This window comes from Myotis lucifugus, unplaced genomic scaffold (genome assembly GCF_000147115.1).
Source record: "Myotis lucifugus unplaced genomic scaffold, Myoluc2.0 scaffold_40, whole genome shotgun sequence".
In the NCBI taxonomy this organism is placed as follows: domain Eukaryota; kingdom Metazoa; phylum Chordata; class Mammalia; order Chiroptera; family Vespertilionidae; genus Myotis; species Myotis lucifugus.
Genome location: NW_005871088.1, coordinates 2,600,286 through 2,615,797, shown reverse-complemented (window position 1 = coordinate 2,615,797; position 15,512 = coordinate 2,600,286). Strand labels below are relative to the sequence as shown.

The 15,512-nt window shown below is 48.9% G+C and overlaps 1 protein-coding gene across 1 annotated transcript; it reads left to right on the top strand.

Moving 5' to 3' along the window:
- Nucleotides 1-416: 416 nt before the first annotated feature.
- Nucleotides 417-5,744, top strand: PRRG3 (proline rich and Gla domain 3). The gene is made up of 4 exons (XM_006087715.3): nt 417-464; nt 3,104-3,141; nt 4,438-4,598; nt 4,960-5,744. Exons 2-4 carry the CDS (start codon nt 3,135-3,137, stop codon nt 5,485-5,487), a joined length of 696 nt encoding a protein of 231 aa, XP_006087777.1. The 5' UTR covers nt 417-464; nt 3,104-3,134; the 3' UTR covers nt 5,488-5,744.
- Nucleotides 5,745-15,512: the final 9,768 nt, after the last annotated feature.

Here is a 15,512-nt window from a genome sequence, read left to right as displayed (position 1 = left end):
CCCTCTCCTCTCCTCTGCCGGCGGAGGTGCCCGGTGCGGCGCGACGATCGCGGCCTGGCGATCGGGGGGCACGGTGGTCTTGGCGCTCCAGGGTGGCGCGCCAGGCGTGGGGCGCGAGGCCAGACTTGGCGCGGCGGGGTGTTGGGGGGCGGGCAGCGGCGGAGCCCCCAAAGGAAAGCAGGGCAGGGGGTACCGAGGTAATGGGCAGGCCTGTGCGCCTGGTTGCGAGGGGCTGGAGCTCCAGACGCACTTCAGCCCCAGGCGGGCAGCCACCGGGGCGCCCCGGGCGGCGGGAGGGCAGCGGGGCGGGGAGGGAGGAAGGAGGAGAAGGCTGGGCTGGGCCGGGGGGCTTGGCCGACGGGGAGCAGGTGGGCGGGGACAGGGGCCCTGCTGAAAGAGGCGCAGCAGCGAGGTGGCGGGCTGCGTGCGCAAACAGGGCGTCCGCCTCCTGGGCCCGGAGAACGGTGAGGCCATTTGGGTTGGGTGCCCCAGCCCCGAGGGCACGGTTCAGTGTCTAAGACCACTGAACTGGGCGCGGGGCACTATTGGGGGAGGGTCTGGATGTCTGGCCGGGCCAAGGCGTTGGGGTCTTGAGCAGACCCGGGAGATGAATGTTGCTGGGCCAGGAGTTCGTGGGCAGGGCGCTGGTGCGGGCTATGGAGGGCGAGGACAGGTACTTTGAGGGCTGGCATAAGTGGAAGGGGACAAGGAGGGTCCAGGGTTTGAGTTAGAGCATAATTGGGAGTCCCATGTCACTGGGTGGGTAGATGAGTCATAAGATTTGGAAACCACAGTAGCTTTCGTGGGGATCAGTTCTAACTGAGGGAAATAAAAAGGGTTTGGATTTAGAGAAGTGATTTGGAGGCCATGTCTTGGGACTCCAGGTCTGATGGCCGCCAGTCCCCATGCAAGGAACTTTGGGAGCCAAGTCCCTGAGTGCTATGATTCGGAAGCTCGAGCCTGGAGTCTGGAGGTCTTTGTGGTGGCCTTCCTTCCTTTCTAGGCCTTCAGGATTCAGCTGTGTTCCTGTGGGGAGTGGGTTAAAAATTCCTCCGGCCTACAATCAGCCTTACAGTATCCACCAGGGGCAGGAGGAACATATACATGCGTGACTGCTGCAGCGTTCTCTGTCATGGAGCCCTCACGCTTCCTCACTGTTGCCATAGTAACAGCCTATCGATGGTGTATTTATAGGGGAAGAAGCAGGCGCTACATTTGGGGGAAGGAGGGGGAGGAGGCCTCATAGCAGCAGCAGCAGTGACGTTGGCTACAGAATTGTTAATAGAGTGTGGCTATGCCCTGTGAGCTGTTTGGGGGAGTTCCTGGCTTGTATGAAGCTTGAAAATGAACTAATTACTTTTTTCAGGTATCAGAATAGCCTACTTTAGGGGCTATGAGATGTGTGGGTGTGCATTTATCGAAGTCAGGTGTTTTGGGGGCAAGAAGTGGCTATTGCAAGCTGTTATGTAATTTTTCCACGTAAATAATTAAAAAAAACAATGCTGCAATTCTCTTTGATAAGCAATTAAACAGTTTTCTACCTTCACTTATTAGTAAAGCCTTTACTCATTCTCTTCAAACCCTGGCACAAAGGCTCCATTTTTCTTCAATCAAAAACCTTGCTGTTAGGCATGCCACACCCACACCCTGGCCACATGACCAGCATTGGCTGTAGGGGAACCTCAGAGATCTGCAGTGGAAGCAGAATTGAGATCTAATAGTCCATCTTCACTCTCATAAACATTGCGGGTCAACTTTTCTCACAATAGTAGGCCCATCGTTGAGAGATTCACATGATGATAGTTTTGGATGGGATTGTTGTGGGGTTCAAAAGAGAAAGCCCCCCTTGACATGGTGTTTCCATAGATGGATGTAAGATGTGCTGTTTTTTTCTTTGGTTTTAATTTTATTTATGATTTATATCCTACCTGTTTGCCAAAAGGATTAGAAGATATATTTTAAATATACTTAAGACTCTGTAAACATAAATTAAAAAGTGTATACCTTGTCATAGGGGAGAGGCATATGTGCTGAACAACTGGGCATCCAGGGCACTTGTACGTGATGGTCAATGTTAATGCTGAACTTCCTGGCAGCCTAGGAAAAAAGGGTAGCACAATGGGTTACACCGTTCACGTGTCCTGCATCCAAATAGTCATGAAACCAGAGCTTCTGCTTGGGGAGGGGAGCAGTGGGGTGATTGCTCCCAGATGTGGACAGTTGGGCCAGTGCTTCGGAATATGAGCATGAGTGGGAGTGTATGTTGGGGGGAGCAGTGTGCTGTGGCTAGGGTTTACATACTGGCTGGATAATTCCTGAGCAGGAGCACAGCTTTCAGACAATAGCTCACATCAGAGGCAACACTTGTATTGAGTTAGCATCTCAGTTTTGATCTCATCAGTCACTGTCTTGGTACACTGCTGCAGTGTTCTTTAATGCAAAGAGGAGAGATGACTGGTTTCAGGAGATCTTTGCCATCATTTCTGGTGAATATGAATGTAGCAGGTCACCTTGGTTTGGGCCATGACTTTTGAGATGGTTGTTGCTGCCATGTTCAGCTTTGCCAGTGCCTGCTCCTTAAACATGTGCTGCCTCTTTTCAAGAAACATGCTTGTTATTAGAGGTATCTGGGACTTTCCGTTGTGAGAAAAATTAGTTTCCAAAATGTGACCTCTCTCTGTCACTATTGATTTGCTTGACCTTGCCTAACTCCTGGTATCTCTGAGGTTCTTTCCAGTTCAAAAGTGCACAGATTCCTTGAGGAAAGTGAGAAAGGAGGAACCTCAGCCTGTAGGAGTTTTTTTGTTTTTAAAGAAAAAGTTAAGTTCTAGGTCTTCTAGAATCTCAGAATATTCTTGGGGAAAAAGCCAGAGGGTTTTCTTTGGGCCGTGCAGGGCCTCGGGAAGCTCTGGAGGGGAGCTCAGGGTAGAATGGGAAGCAGCAGAGCTATGAGCAACACTGCAGAGGGTGCTGTGCCTCATAAGGTGCTGCTTTAACTTTGGCCAAGCCAGTGGGGCTATGGTTCACATTCTAGCACCAAAAGGGTGCCCTGTAGGTTTTGGGATGTCATTTCAACTGTGACTCTACTTTTCTCCTTTTCCAGGCAAGTGAGACGCTGGTTCTGAGGGAGCACTATGGCACGTGAGTTTTTCTGAGCCTAGGCCAAGTGGGGAAGGGCCATGCCTAAGGGCTCATGGGAAAAGTGCATATCCATCTTTCAAGTCCTTGCCAGCTCTCCCCAGATTGTCCCTGTGGCCCCTCTCTGACTAGCTTTTTCTGCAATACATGCTCACTTGGAGCTGTGCACTTACCCAGGCCACTATGGCAGAAACTAAAGTGACAGGTCATAAGGCCTGGGGAAGGGTGCCTGCCTGCTGGCAAAGCCCTACCTACCTGGGCATGAGTGGGACTGTTTGACATGAGAACTAAGAAGTCTCACCTCTAGGGTCATATCAGGAGTAGATGTGACCTCTTCTTTTATTCTCTAAAGTCCTAGGCCAGGCTTATGGAGGTACATAGCTCGTATTATACCCGTCAGCTCAACTGGAATAAGTAGATATGGCTACCACTCAATGACTTTTTTTCAGGAGGCAACTGTGCCCAGTAGACAAAGATTTAGATTTTCCCTATGGACCCTGCTACCCTCTTCTCAGTCTCATGTACATTCAGTCCTCTGACCTACTCCTGTCTGGGTTTGTACAAGACTGATTTGGGCAAGGCTATTAATGCTACGTGATCTGACAGCACAGGTGGTCATTCAGGTGCAGGGAAGATACCCTGATAGAGTCTTATGAGATTGTTTAGTATTGGTCACCAGCATCAGCCTCAAAGAAGATGCTGGTGGCCTCATGATAAGGGCTCTGATTTTCTTGTTTTGAGGTGAGGCAGGAGATACTGGGTGTTTTTTCACTGACTACTCAAAATCCTTCATGTCCATCCACACTCTACACAACATGCACTCTCCATTTTCCTCCATAGCACCAGAGACATGAGTCTTATTGAGTCCATGGTATTCTAGACCAGTGGTCAGCAAACTCATTAGTTAACAGAGCCAAATATCAACAGTGCAACGATTGAAATTTCTTTTGAGAGCCAAATTTTTTAAACTTAAACTATATAGGTAGGTACATTGTTATTAACTTAATTAGGATACTCCTAAGGCTTAGGAAGAGCCACACTCAAGGGGCCAAAGAGCCGCATGTGGCTCGCGAGCCGCAGTTTGCCGACCACGGTTCTAGACAGATACATCATGGCATCACAGAAAGTCAGCCATCCCATCCCTGCTACAAAGGGCCAACCATGTCTGCGATGGTGACTAGCCAGCTGGCTTTGTTTTGCTTCCCTCCATCATTGTGCTTCTGTGCATGGGCTGAGTCTGGTTTGAAGGAGCCCCTGGGCACCTCCCCATTCCAGGCCTCAGTGCAGCTTTCTCCTCAGTGTTTCTGGAGGCCAAGAATGCCCATTCGGTCCTGAAACGATTTCCTCGTGCCAATGAGTTCCTGGAGGAGCTGCGCCAGGGTACCATCGAGCGGGAGTGTATGGAGGAGATCTGCAGCTACGAGGAGGTCAAGGAGGTGTTTGAGGACAAAGAGAAAACGGCATGTACCACCCTATGGCTGGGTTCTGGGAGGAGAGGTAGCCTCAGGAATAAGAAGAGCAGGCCCAGGTGCCTCAGATGGAATAGAATCAATGAAGGAAAGCCAGCCTAATCCAAGGCAGGGCCATTGGGGCCATAGAAGAACAGAAAATATGTCCTTAGAGTCCCATTGGCCTGATTCTGGGGGCCTCCTCTATGGGAGTATTGCTGTTCATCCTTGATGCATTCTGTAGCCTCTCTGATAGCTCTTAGAGGCCAGTCAGATGGGGTGGGGTAGGGAGCAGTCTTGTGGAAGGTCTCTGAGGTCCATCTGGGGCACGAGCACTTGTGCATCAGTGTAAGTGGCCCTTCTTCTTTTGCAGATGGAGTTCTGGAAGGGATACCCTAATGCAGTCTACTCTGTCCGAGACCCTGCACAGAGCTCAGATGCCATGTATGTGGTGGTGCCTCTTCTGGGGGTGGCGTTGCTGATTGTCATCGCCTTGTTTATCATCTGGAGGTGCCAGCTGCAGAAAGCCACCCGTCACCACCCTTCATATGCTCAGAACCGGTACCTAGCAAGTCGCGGCGGGCACAGCCTGCCCCGGGTCATGGTGTACCGGGGCACTGTGCATAGTCAGGGGGAGTCCTCTGGGCACCGGGAGGCAGGGAGCAACCCGCAGGTGGTGCTGGGGCCCAGTCGGGGGAGCAGAACCACAGTCCGCCTTGAGAGCACCCTCTACCTTCCTGAGCTCTCTCTCTCTAGACTGTCCAGTGCCACTCCTCCCCCATCCTATGAGGAGGTGACTGCACCCCAGGAGAGCAGCAGTGAGGAGGCAAGTGTCACTTACAGTGACCCACCCCCAAAGTATGAGGAGATAGTGGCTGCCAACCCTGGCTCAGACAAGTAATGGGACTTGTGAAAGAGGTATGAAAACCTCTTTCAGGGGTCTCCTATTTTCTTTTTAACTTTTTAAAGACTGTGCCACCACAAAACAGCCTTAGCCTCCTTGTTGCCAAATAATTTCCTAACCGTGGATTTGTAGGAAGTCAGTTGTCAGGTGGAGGGGTGTAGGGAGCACACATGCCCCTGGAAAGAGCTACAGGTCAGAGAGCCCAGCTCTTCCAGAAGCCCCCTATATCCCTCCATCCTGTCCTTCTGTCAGGGACTGGCTTCTCTTATGCCAAAGGAATCACCCATGGAATTGACTGTGGCCAGAATGTCCATAGGCTTGGGCCCTGGGGCCGCAGAGCTGGCTGAAGACCTGTCTGTGTCTGGAAGCCCAGGCCACAGAAATGAGAGAGAGGAGCCAGCCCTTCAACTCCATTTCCCCTCAGCAGTCCTGTGCTTACTGTCCTGGTTACATTTTGAGGACAAGAACAGGACTGAACAAAAAACAAACAGAAAGAGTTATAACAAATAAATAACAAACACAATAAAACAAAACACTATAACCTAGACCATTCATAGGAGGCCAAGGGAAATCAATCTCACAGATCTGTGATGCTTCTCTCCCCCAATGCCCACCCCCATCCTCCTGACCAGGTTAAAAGGAATGTCTAGAGTAACCTGGAAGGAGGACAGGGTGTGTAAAGGGTGAAGGGTAGGGACCTGGCTGGCAGAGCTGTCTCCTCCAGATTGAGCAAAGGGGCCTGCGTGAACTTTGCCGTCCTGGAGTGGTAGCTCTGGTTCTGGTGTGCTTGGTCTCTCCCAGGTCTTGGCTCTCCAGACATATGCACTGGCTGTGCTAAAACTGCTACCTATTGGCATGAGTCCAATCATAGCCCTGGGAAAACCTATCTGGCTGCCTCTGCCTGCAGAGTCCCTGGCCTCTGAATGGTTGGGGTACAGGCTGGGGCAGACAGCTGAAGTTTTCTCCTCATAAGGTTGATTGTCCCATAGCACATCTACACCCATGAACTTGGCCTCCTCAGCACTGTGCTCTCTGGTTTTGAACTTTTGGGATACTTCCCTTTTCATGAGTAGGTGAATTGAGTTGAATTTGAACTTTAGATAGCTTATTTTTTCTTAATGATGGTACCCACCTGGGAAGAAGATCCTAAAATGTCCCATTTTAGAAATTTCTTTGCGAGGGAGATGGGGAAGCCTGGGGTAGAAGGCCCATCCAGGATTTGCCCTGTCATTGCCAGGTGCTGGCCTGTTTTTATTAACCCCTTTCTGTGGCCCAAGAGCTGTCAACCTTTCCATTTCAGTGAGGTTTTGGACAGCAATGGGGGCAGAGGTGACCTATCTTTAACTGTCAATGACCACACAAAAGACCGTCGACACCCTGTCCCCCAACCCTACATCTCTATCCTCTTGGCCTTGGCGCCAAACCATTTTTCCTCTGTGGTGCTTTTTTAAATGTAGCAAATTTTTGTGGAGCCCAAAAGAGTGCATAGCCAGGGTCTCTTGGCAACCACAGCAGTTTAAAACCCACTGAGAAGACAAGCTCCTTTCTGTTTAAACAGCTCTCCAAGGCAGGCATCGGGCCTTTTTGTTTGAACGCAGCCCTGCCTTGTGGCCACAGATAACATCTGGAGGCCCCTTCAGTCTTGGACACTTGCCCTGAGACTTGCTTCAAGTCAGGAGGCTTGTGATCTTATCCCAGTGAGGCCACCAATTTGGACAACTTGACCTTGTGGCTGGGGTTTTTCATCCTTCCCCCTACCTCACAGGACTATGTGGAGGTTGACTGAGCTAATGCTTGTGTAGTATGGTTTGCCCTTAGGAAGATTCTTCTAGAAATGTGTAGGTTATAGGGGACCATCTTAGTGGAGGCCTTCATATGACTCTGATATTGAGTCTCAACCTGGGGAATCAGTCTCCTGCCAGTCGACCCTTTCTGTTCCCTCTCTGCACCCCACCCCCCACCCCTGAGAGCTCCCTGGTGCCAGAGGTGCTGACCAGGTGGCATTCCAACTTTCTTTCCTTCCTTGTTTCCTTCCTCTGGATCTCTAGCACTACACTCCTACCCTTCTTCACAAAGGCATTTTTGGCCCAAAAAGCCCATGCTTTTTCCATGATGGAGGCTGGGGTCATTCCCATTTGGCCCTGTTAGAAAACCTGAGGCAGCCTGAAACTCTGGGGCCAGCCCCTGCCCTCTCAGCATTTTCTCGGGCTGGTGCCTCTGTGTGACCTGGGAGAAGACACTTACCCCCATGTGTCTCCTCTCCACTGAGCAGAGGGCCAGGCATATGCCCCATCGACCAGAGCCAAGGAATGCCTGCTGCCTTTGGCATCTATTGAGCCCTTCCTTACTGAGCTGCCAGATATTTGCAGCTGGGTGGAGACAATAGATATGGAAGGAGGAACTTGGCCCAATGGAGGGTGGCACATGTCCTTCAGGCGCTGAGCACAGATTTACAGGGAGAGCTCACTCAGAGGCATTTCCTTAAGGCCCTGTGCTCTCTGGTTCAGGTGCTTGACAGCATTCTTCTGGGTGGGCTTGCCACCATGGTCTCTGGGACGTTTTTTGCAGTATATTGTAGAAAAAGACTGTACAGTCCACAATGGTCATCATCCTCGCGGTGCACATTTGGCTTTTATGAATGCTCTGTACATATCTTTCAAACTCTGTCTTTGTATGGACATAGATTTGATACAATGCTAACGCTGCAGTAGCCACATCTTTGTTGTTTTTGGACTTGTGTGTGTGTGTGCGTGTGTGTGTGTGTGTGTGTGTGTGTGTGTGTGTGTGTACTCTTGTGCACGTTGCCTTTTCTCACATGCTTATCTGAAACAATAGCCGGTGTGTGGCTATATTTGTACCAGGAAGGAGGGTTCCCGTCTGAAAGGGAGGAATGTCCCCTCCCGGGGACTGGGTAGCCTGATGACAGGGCCCTGAAGAGAAAAGCTGAGATTTGCTGTCGGAGCCCCCCAAAGTTGTCACCTTTTGCCCCCACTCACAAAAAAACATTGGAAGAAGACGAAGCAGCTCCATCCTGGGTGCCTTCGCCTGCTGGGATTCCCAACTCACATGCCTTTTTTATTTGGTGCCCCTGGCCTTTCCTGTTTTGTGGGTATCAGCAGCTGAAGGAAATATGAATGCTCCCGAGACTTTTAATTTTTAATTTTTTTGGTGGAAGGATGTGTGACTTTTGACTTTGCGAAGGGCGGGGCTAGTTATTCAGATATTTTTCATTAACAAAGAAAAATGACTGTCACTCCTTTTCAACCAAAAACTTTCTAAGAATTTTTAAAACAAGAGTCACAATCTTGTCCCTTCCCTGCTGCTCCCCATCACCCAGGGTTTTCAAACCAAAAGCACAAGAGAAAGAGTGGAGCTCACAGGTGCCCAGCTGACGTGCACAGCATTAGCATTGTACCCTGGCTGATGGAAATGCAACTGAAGGCCAGGGGCCTCCTCTTCTACTTGCCAATCCCACTGCCATTTGTGTGAATTCCTTAGGGTGCTTTGGAAGACAGGAATCTGGCTGATTGTTGGACGTTGTCTTTTTTGTAGCCTGAATATGAGGAATTCAGGACAGGAAAGTGTCTGTTAGGAGTTGGAGCCAGATGGTTCCTCTCTGGCTGGCTGGGGTTTAATCTTTTGACAACCAAATGGCATCCCATGAGAAGAAGAAAAAAACAACACTGCCTCTAGATTGTTCTTTTATCTGAGAGAGATCATCAAGAGAGACTCACTCACCTGCGCTCTGTCTTTCTAGGAGTATGTACTTGTGCTATGTCTCATGTGTGTGCCCTCGTGGTCAAAGCCAAGATGGAGAGCTGGGCAGCAGAGCTGCTGGTGTAGGGTGCTTTTCAGCTTGACAAGTAATGAAGTTCCATTTCAGGATTACGCTGATTCAGAAACAAGCACATCCTCCCCACTGAACTCTCCTCATACTATTTAGTATAATTAGCTAATTTAAAAGTACTGTAATCAGACCGCCTGCAACTATGGTAAAAAGCCCATTAACTTGAGGCCCACTAATTTAGAACTTAGAGAAAATCACGACTGAAGATAATTCATGGTATCTGCAATTCTTGCTCTGTAGAAATGTTGGAAGTACTCTTCCCCTTAGTCAATTTCCAGGGTCATATGCGTAAGAGGGATCTAGTATATAATGAGTACCTTTTTCAAATAAAAGGCTCAGGATATTAACGATCCCTGCACCGTGCCTTCAGCTTTGGGGGTTCAGCAATTCTCATATGTAAGGCTCTTTCTGTACTGGATGATCGCTTGTTCTCGCTCCATCGTGGGGATGTTGGGTATTGCAGCTTTTCATTCTACTCCTTTATTCACCTTGGAATCATATAGTTTGTGAACTACACTGCAATTTAAAGTAATATAACCGTGTATCTTGCTAAATATTCTGTAAAGCAGATGCTTTGCTATTAGACTGGCCGTTCCTATCATTCGCTGCCCCCAAATATTCAAAGGGAGCGTTTCCTTTCACAGGCTGTGGGCGGTGAGTCTCTCTCTAGCAAGAATTTCTCTGACAAAGATATCCAAACAGCACACCCCCTCAGGCTCAATGCCTCAACAGTTGTTCCACTGTACTGAGATATCTGCCCGTTGAACAGTGCCTGCTCTGCTCCCGCCCCCAGCCCGAGCATTAACACAGATATTCAAGATTGGGATAAATCCCACAGCTGCTTTTGCCTTCAAATCCATCTCCCCTTGTGGATGCCACTTTCCCAGGCCTGAACACACCTGCTATTTCACTCTGTGATTGTGAATTTGTGATAGTGGAAACTCATATGTGCAACTGAGCTTATAGACATGATTACTGTGAAATGGATTAATTTTGGTACCACTTTAAACTGTGCTCTTATTCATGTGTTGACCCATGTCAGCTGGGAAATCTGTGCATTCAGTAATAGGTCAGGATTTCACTGGAGCCTGGGGGCAACAAACAAACTTGCTTCTGATCTCTTTCTCTGTCTCTGTCTCTCTCATTGTAATTATTGAGTTTAGCTGTTAAATTTTGTCTCTTTCTGTACAAGATAATGAATAATAATAAAGAGCAAATGTAATTCACTTGTGTTCTGTCCTCATCTATTTTGGATCCCCAGACTTCCATGGGGGATGGATGGTTGTGGGCTAAACTGGTTTTTCCAAAAGTCAGACTGTAGATAAGGAAACAGCCCAAACCAGTTTGGAAGCAGGAAGCAAAGATGTCCTGGGTCCTAATGTTTGTCCCCGTGTGTGTAAGATGATCTCCTGCCCCACACCCCTGGGATGAAGTTTGTAAGATCTGTCACAAATCACATCAGCAACTTCCCTGACACCTGATCCCTGGTTACTAACAGAGGTGTCCCTGGCTAGGATGCCCTGCTTCTTTTCAGAGCTGGGGGAGGAGCTGGAAGGAAGGTTTTTCCTATGTCCTTTGTAGGTGGGCCATGATACTCAGACTTCGTCCTGGCCCAGCTTCCTGAATTTCGAGGATGGCAAGAGTCAGAGACTATTCAGAGGCCAATGATGCCCTAACCTCCCCCTTGGCAGAAGTGTGGTCTTAGCCCCAAACACACTCAGGTGTTGGTGCAGAGTGAGATATGGCCATGGGACATCACTGGCACAAGTTGTGTCAATCCCCAGTAATAAAAGTAATTCACTCTTTAATAGGAAAAGCCTTGGTAGTGATGAGACAATAGCAATAAAATTCAGGGCCTTTTTTTGAGGATTGAATGTAGAGGCTAAATGCCAGGAAAGAGAGCCAGAGACCGTAAATTCCATTCTTATCCCAGTCTGGACCCCAGGCTTCCAAAGTCTTCCTTGGGGTACTACCCAAGGAACTGAGCCTCCCTTTCTTATCTGCCAGCTGTGTCATAAGACCATAGATTATAGGGACAAGGCAGTTGCATTGCTTTTAGAGGGTGAGGGCAAGTCAGGGGCATGAGGGACCTAAAGGGGTGATGGTGAGGAGAGACATTTCTACTCCAGTGTCTCCAAGTCCCTGCTGGAACAGACACAGGGAATCAGGGGGCAAAGACTGTGCTTCGGGAGTGTGGCTTGGAAAGGGAGACCTCTCTTCTCACCCTTTCCCCACTGCCACACCATTGTAGCAGTTGGCCTGAGACTGCATGGAGTGAAAGGACAGGACAGTGGGGAAGATCCATTGTGTTTGGAATGGAGAGTGTCAAAGAAAGCCTCCCTGAGGAAGCCATGCCCAAGTTAAAGACTGAAAGATGAGTAGAAATCAGTTAGCAAAGAGCATAGAAGACAATTAAAACAGAAAAGCAGCCTATGAAGAGACCTGGAGTCCAGCAAGGCCACTATGTTTTTAAGGAAACAGAAGAAGCCAGAGTAGCATAAGGAGAAAGACTTGTGCGAGATGAGGTTGGAAAAGTAGAGGAAAGCCCATGCAGAGCTCCCTAGGCGGCACTCAGAGCTGTAGACTTTATTCCAGTGATAATGGCAGGCCACTGAGGAGTGCCTTAAGGAGCAAGGTGACATGACCAGGCCTTTTATATTTAAAACAATCTACCTAACATGTTAACAATGGATTAAAGGGACCATGATGGGATCAGAGAGATAAGGTAGGAGGCTATTGCAGTCATCCAAGCAAGAGATAGTGATGGGATTGGCTAGGTTGGTGGCAAAAGAGACAGATAGAAGACAGAAGTAGACTACTGAGAAAATATTTGCTCAAACACTGAATTACATATTTGGGAGGTTGTATTAGGGTTCCTTAGAGACACAGAATAAAATTATATATATATATATATATATATATATATATATATATATATATATAGAGAGAGAGATATACACACACACTAGAGGCCTAGTGCACAAATTCATGCACAGATGGGGTCACTTGGCCCAGCCGGCAATCAGGGCCAATTGGGGCTGTCTTGCCCAGTCCTGATAGAGCCGATTAAGGCAGCGAGCCGATCAAGGCAGCCAGCCTGGAGGAGGGACGGTGGGAGGTTGGCCGGCTGTGGGAGGTTGGCTGTGAGAGTGCACTAACCACTAGGGGGCAGCTCCTGCATCGAGTGTCTGCTCCCTGGTGATCAGTGTGCATCATAGCAACCAGCTGGTCATCCAGTCATAATGGTCGCTTAGGCTTTTATATATATAGATATTCAGGTCATTTTAATTCAACAACTATTCAATGAGCTCCTACATGTGTCAGGCAGTGCACTAAGTGCAGGAGAGAGACAGAGATGAGAGAAGCCTACAAAGTGTTGGGAAAGATGTGTCAATGTTTCCATGCTGGAGAGAATCATCGTGGAGAGGTGAGGACTGGAGTGCCAGAAGAATGCAGAGAAATCACTGATAGAGTTGGGGCTGGAGCCTGAACATAGAGGAGACCAGCCTTGCTAGTGGCATGGACAGCTCATCTTTTGTAAAGGGTGAGTAAGAAGGCCTTGTTGACTGTGGGAAACTCCTAGTAACTCAGGTTTTAAGCACTAGCTCTACTAGGAGGTGAGTGCTTCACATTCTATGAACCCTAACCTGCCTTTCCTAGGTGGGATCACTGAGGTACATTGCCTCGGGTCACCCAGCTAACTGAGGAGCTATGGCTCAAATCCCATGGCAGGGAGAGAGGGCACTAGGACTGTAGAGCTGGGCTCTAATTTACCCAACCCTCCCTGTTGTGCCTGCTGGCTCTGCCTTGTGAGTGTGAAGGCATATCAGAGTGACATGGATCTGGAGGATGTTTGCTGAAACTCTCTTGAGCCAGTTCCTTTCTGGGACAGCCCTCTGTTTTAGCAAGGACCCTGGGTTGCCAGTCTGAAGACATTGGTTTACATCTAGGCCTTACCACTGAATTGCTAAGTGAACCAAGTCAGGTCCCAGTCGCCTCTGAGCCCCAGCTTGTCCATTTGTAAAACGGGGGATACTGGGAAGAGTGTCTGTTTCAAAGGCTTTTCACAAGTTTCTTGTCTGAAAAAACAAGCAGCTTCTCAGGCCTGCTTCTCCTCTCCTCCATGTCTTTCTGCAGCTCAGAGGGGAGGCTGCTGCTTGTGCTTTTAAGCTGGTCAGCGTCTATAACTTTGTACCACTTTTTCCACCTCCTCATTATTGTTGGCCATTTTCCTTTGGCCTCTGATTCTTCTGAATTTTATATACACATCACTTTTCAGTCTCTGGATATGGAAACAATAGAAAGCAGACGCATTTCGACCTGAGGAGTCACCCCACAGGCAAAGTTAAGGGCTCTTCGAAGTCATCTTGTTCAACCCCCCCCTCCCTGAGGATCAGGAAAGAGGTCTTTCCCCACCTGCTTCCCTGTACATGGGACAAAATTGACCAAATAGACAGGTGACTAAACCCCACTGGGTTTCCAAATTAGCTGACAGCTTTTGGGGGAAGGGATTCTTCGGCTAGCAGAGAAGAAGGAGCAGCAGGAACATCAGCTGGCTACACTATGAGGCAGGAGGCAAGCTGACCCCTTTTTGCTCTTTGGTGCTGCTCTTAGCTCCACATGCAGGGCCATCCTGAATTGTCCGTTGGGTTATCAGCCAGCAACCATTATCCTAAACTCATTGCAGCTCCACCTGAGTTGTTCAGGCTGCCCATCCCTGAAGAGGGAACCTTTTAGGGGCTGATCTGAAGGAACCCAGAGGACCATAGCATCCCAGCGGCCATGGGCCCGCCTGTAGGTTTGTCAGCCAGGGCTGTGGCTCAGTGTCTTTAACCCATCTCTGCTGGAGTTGCTCCCCACAGACCAGATCAGAGTTCAGGGGGCATGACCAACATTTCCACCCAACTTAGAGAAGACTTTTATACTAAATCTGAGCTCCCTTGAGAGGTTGTGAGTTATCCTGGAGGTGTGCAGTCAATGGCTGCAGGTGTTAGGTAAAATGGTCAGGCCCTCCCCTTAAGCTGACAGAACTCTAGGGAACCATCATATTCCGAAGGAGGCAGAGTGTGGCAGGATTAAGGGCAGGACCACCACAGAAACAACCCCTGCTACTGTGCCCACAGACCCTTGGACTTTCTGCACATCCTCGTGTTTCTATCAGCCCTCAGAGCTTGAGCTCTATGAGGACAGGGACATTACCTCCAGCATCTGACTCTATCAGTCTTTTTTTTTTTTAATCATCACCTGAGGATATTTTTCCATTGATTTTAGAGAGTGGAAGAGAGAGGGAAAGACAAAGAGAAAGATCAATGTGAGAGAAACACATTGATTGGTTGCCTCCTGCATGAGCCCTGACCAGGGCCCGGGGCCAGGGAGGAGCCTGAAACTGAGGTACGTGCTCCTGACCAGAATTGAGCCCGGGACCCTTCTGTCTATAGGCTGACGCTCTGTTCACTGAGCCAAACTGGCTAGGGCACACTAATCAGTCTTGATTCAAAACAGCCATACTGGATGAGAGGCGCCCACACTTAGAAATCTAGGTGCTCCCTGTAACCTCCTGCTGGTTGCCTTGTCCCTATGGGGGCTGGGTCCCAAGGGCTACCCTAGGTGGTCCTGCCACTTATTCCTCTCTTCTTATGAGGTGACCCTCCTTCCCTGGGCCAGTTCAGTCCCTGCAGTTTGCTCTTCTGTCCTTCCTGTCTCTTTAAGAAAAAGAAAGACAGCTGCAAGGCTCTGCTAGTCCCCCTTCCCTTTTCCCTTCCACTTCCTCTTCCCTTCTGGATGGGGGAGGGTCTGGGGCTCCAGGGATGACCTCAGTACCAGCTGCTTCCAGGAGCAGGAAGAAAAATTGTTTACAGGTTCATAAGTTTTATTATCAGGTGGAGAGGAAGCTCTCAGATGCCTAGGAAATCTGGGTTTGCAGCCCAAATCCGGCTTGCTTGCTTGCTTGCTTACTTGCTTGGGTTTGGAATTGTAGTTGCCTGCGATGGGGCTCCAAGCAGAGAAGGCAGCAGACAATTGTGCCCTTTGGCATTTGAAATTATATTTTATCTTTATTTCTCTTTAATTTTCCTTTCTGTTTTTCCCCTTTCTTTTCTTAATTATCAATAACCTGCAGTTAAAGTGTGATCAAATCAAATCAAAGGGTTTTATAGAGCTACAGTCTAATAGTATT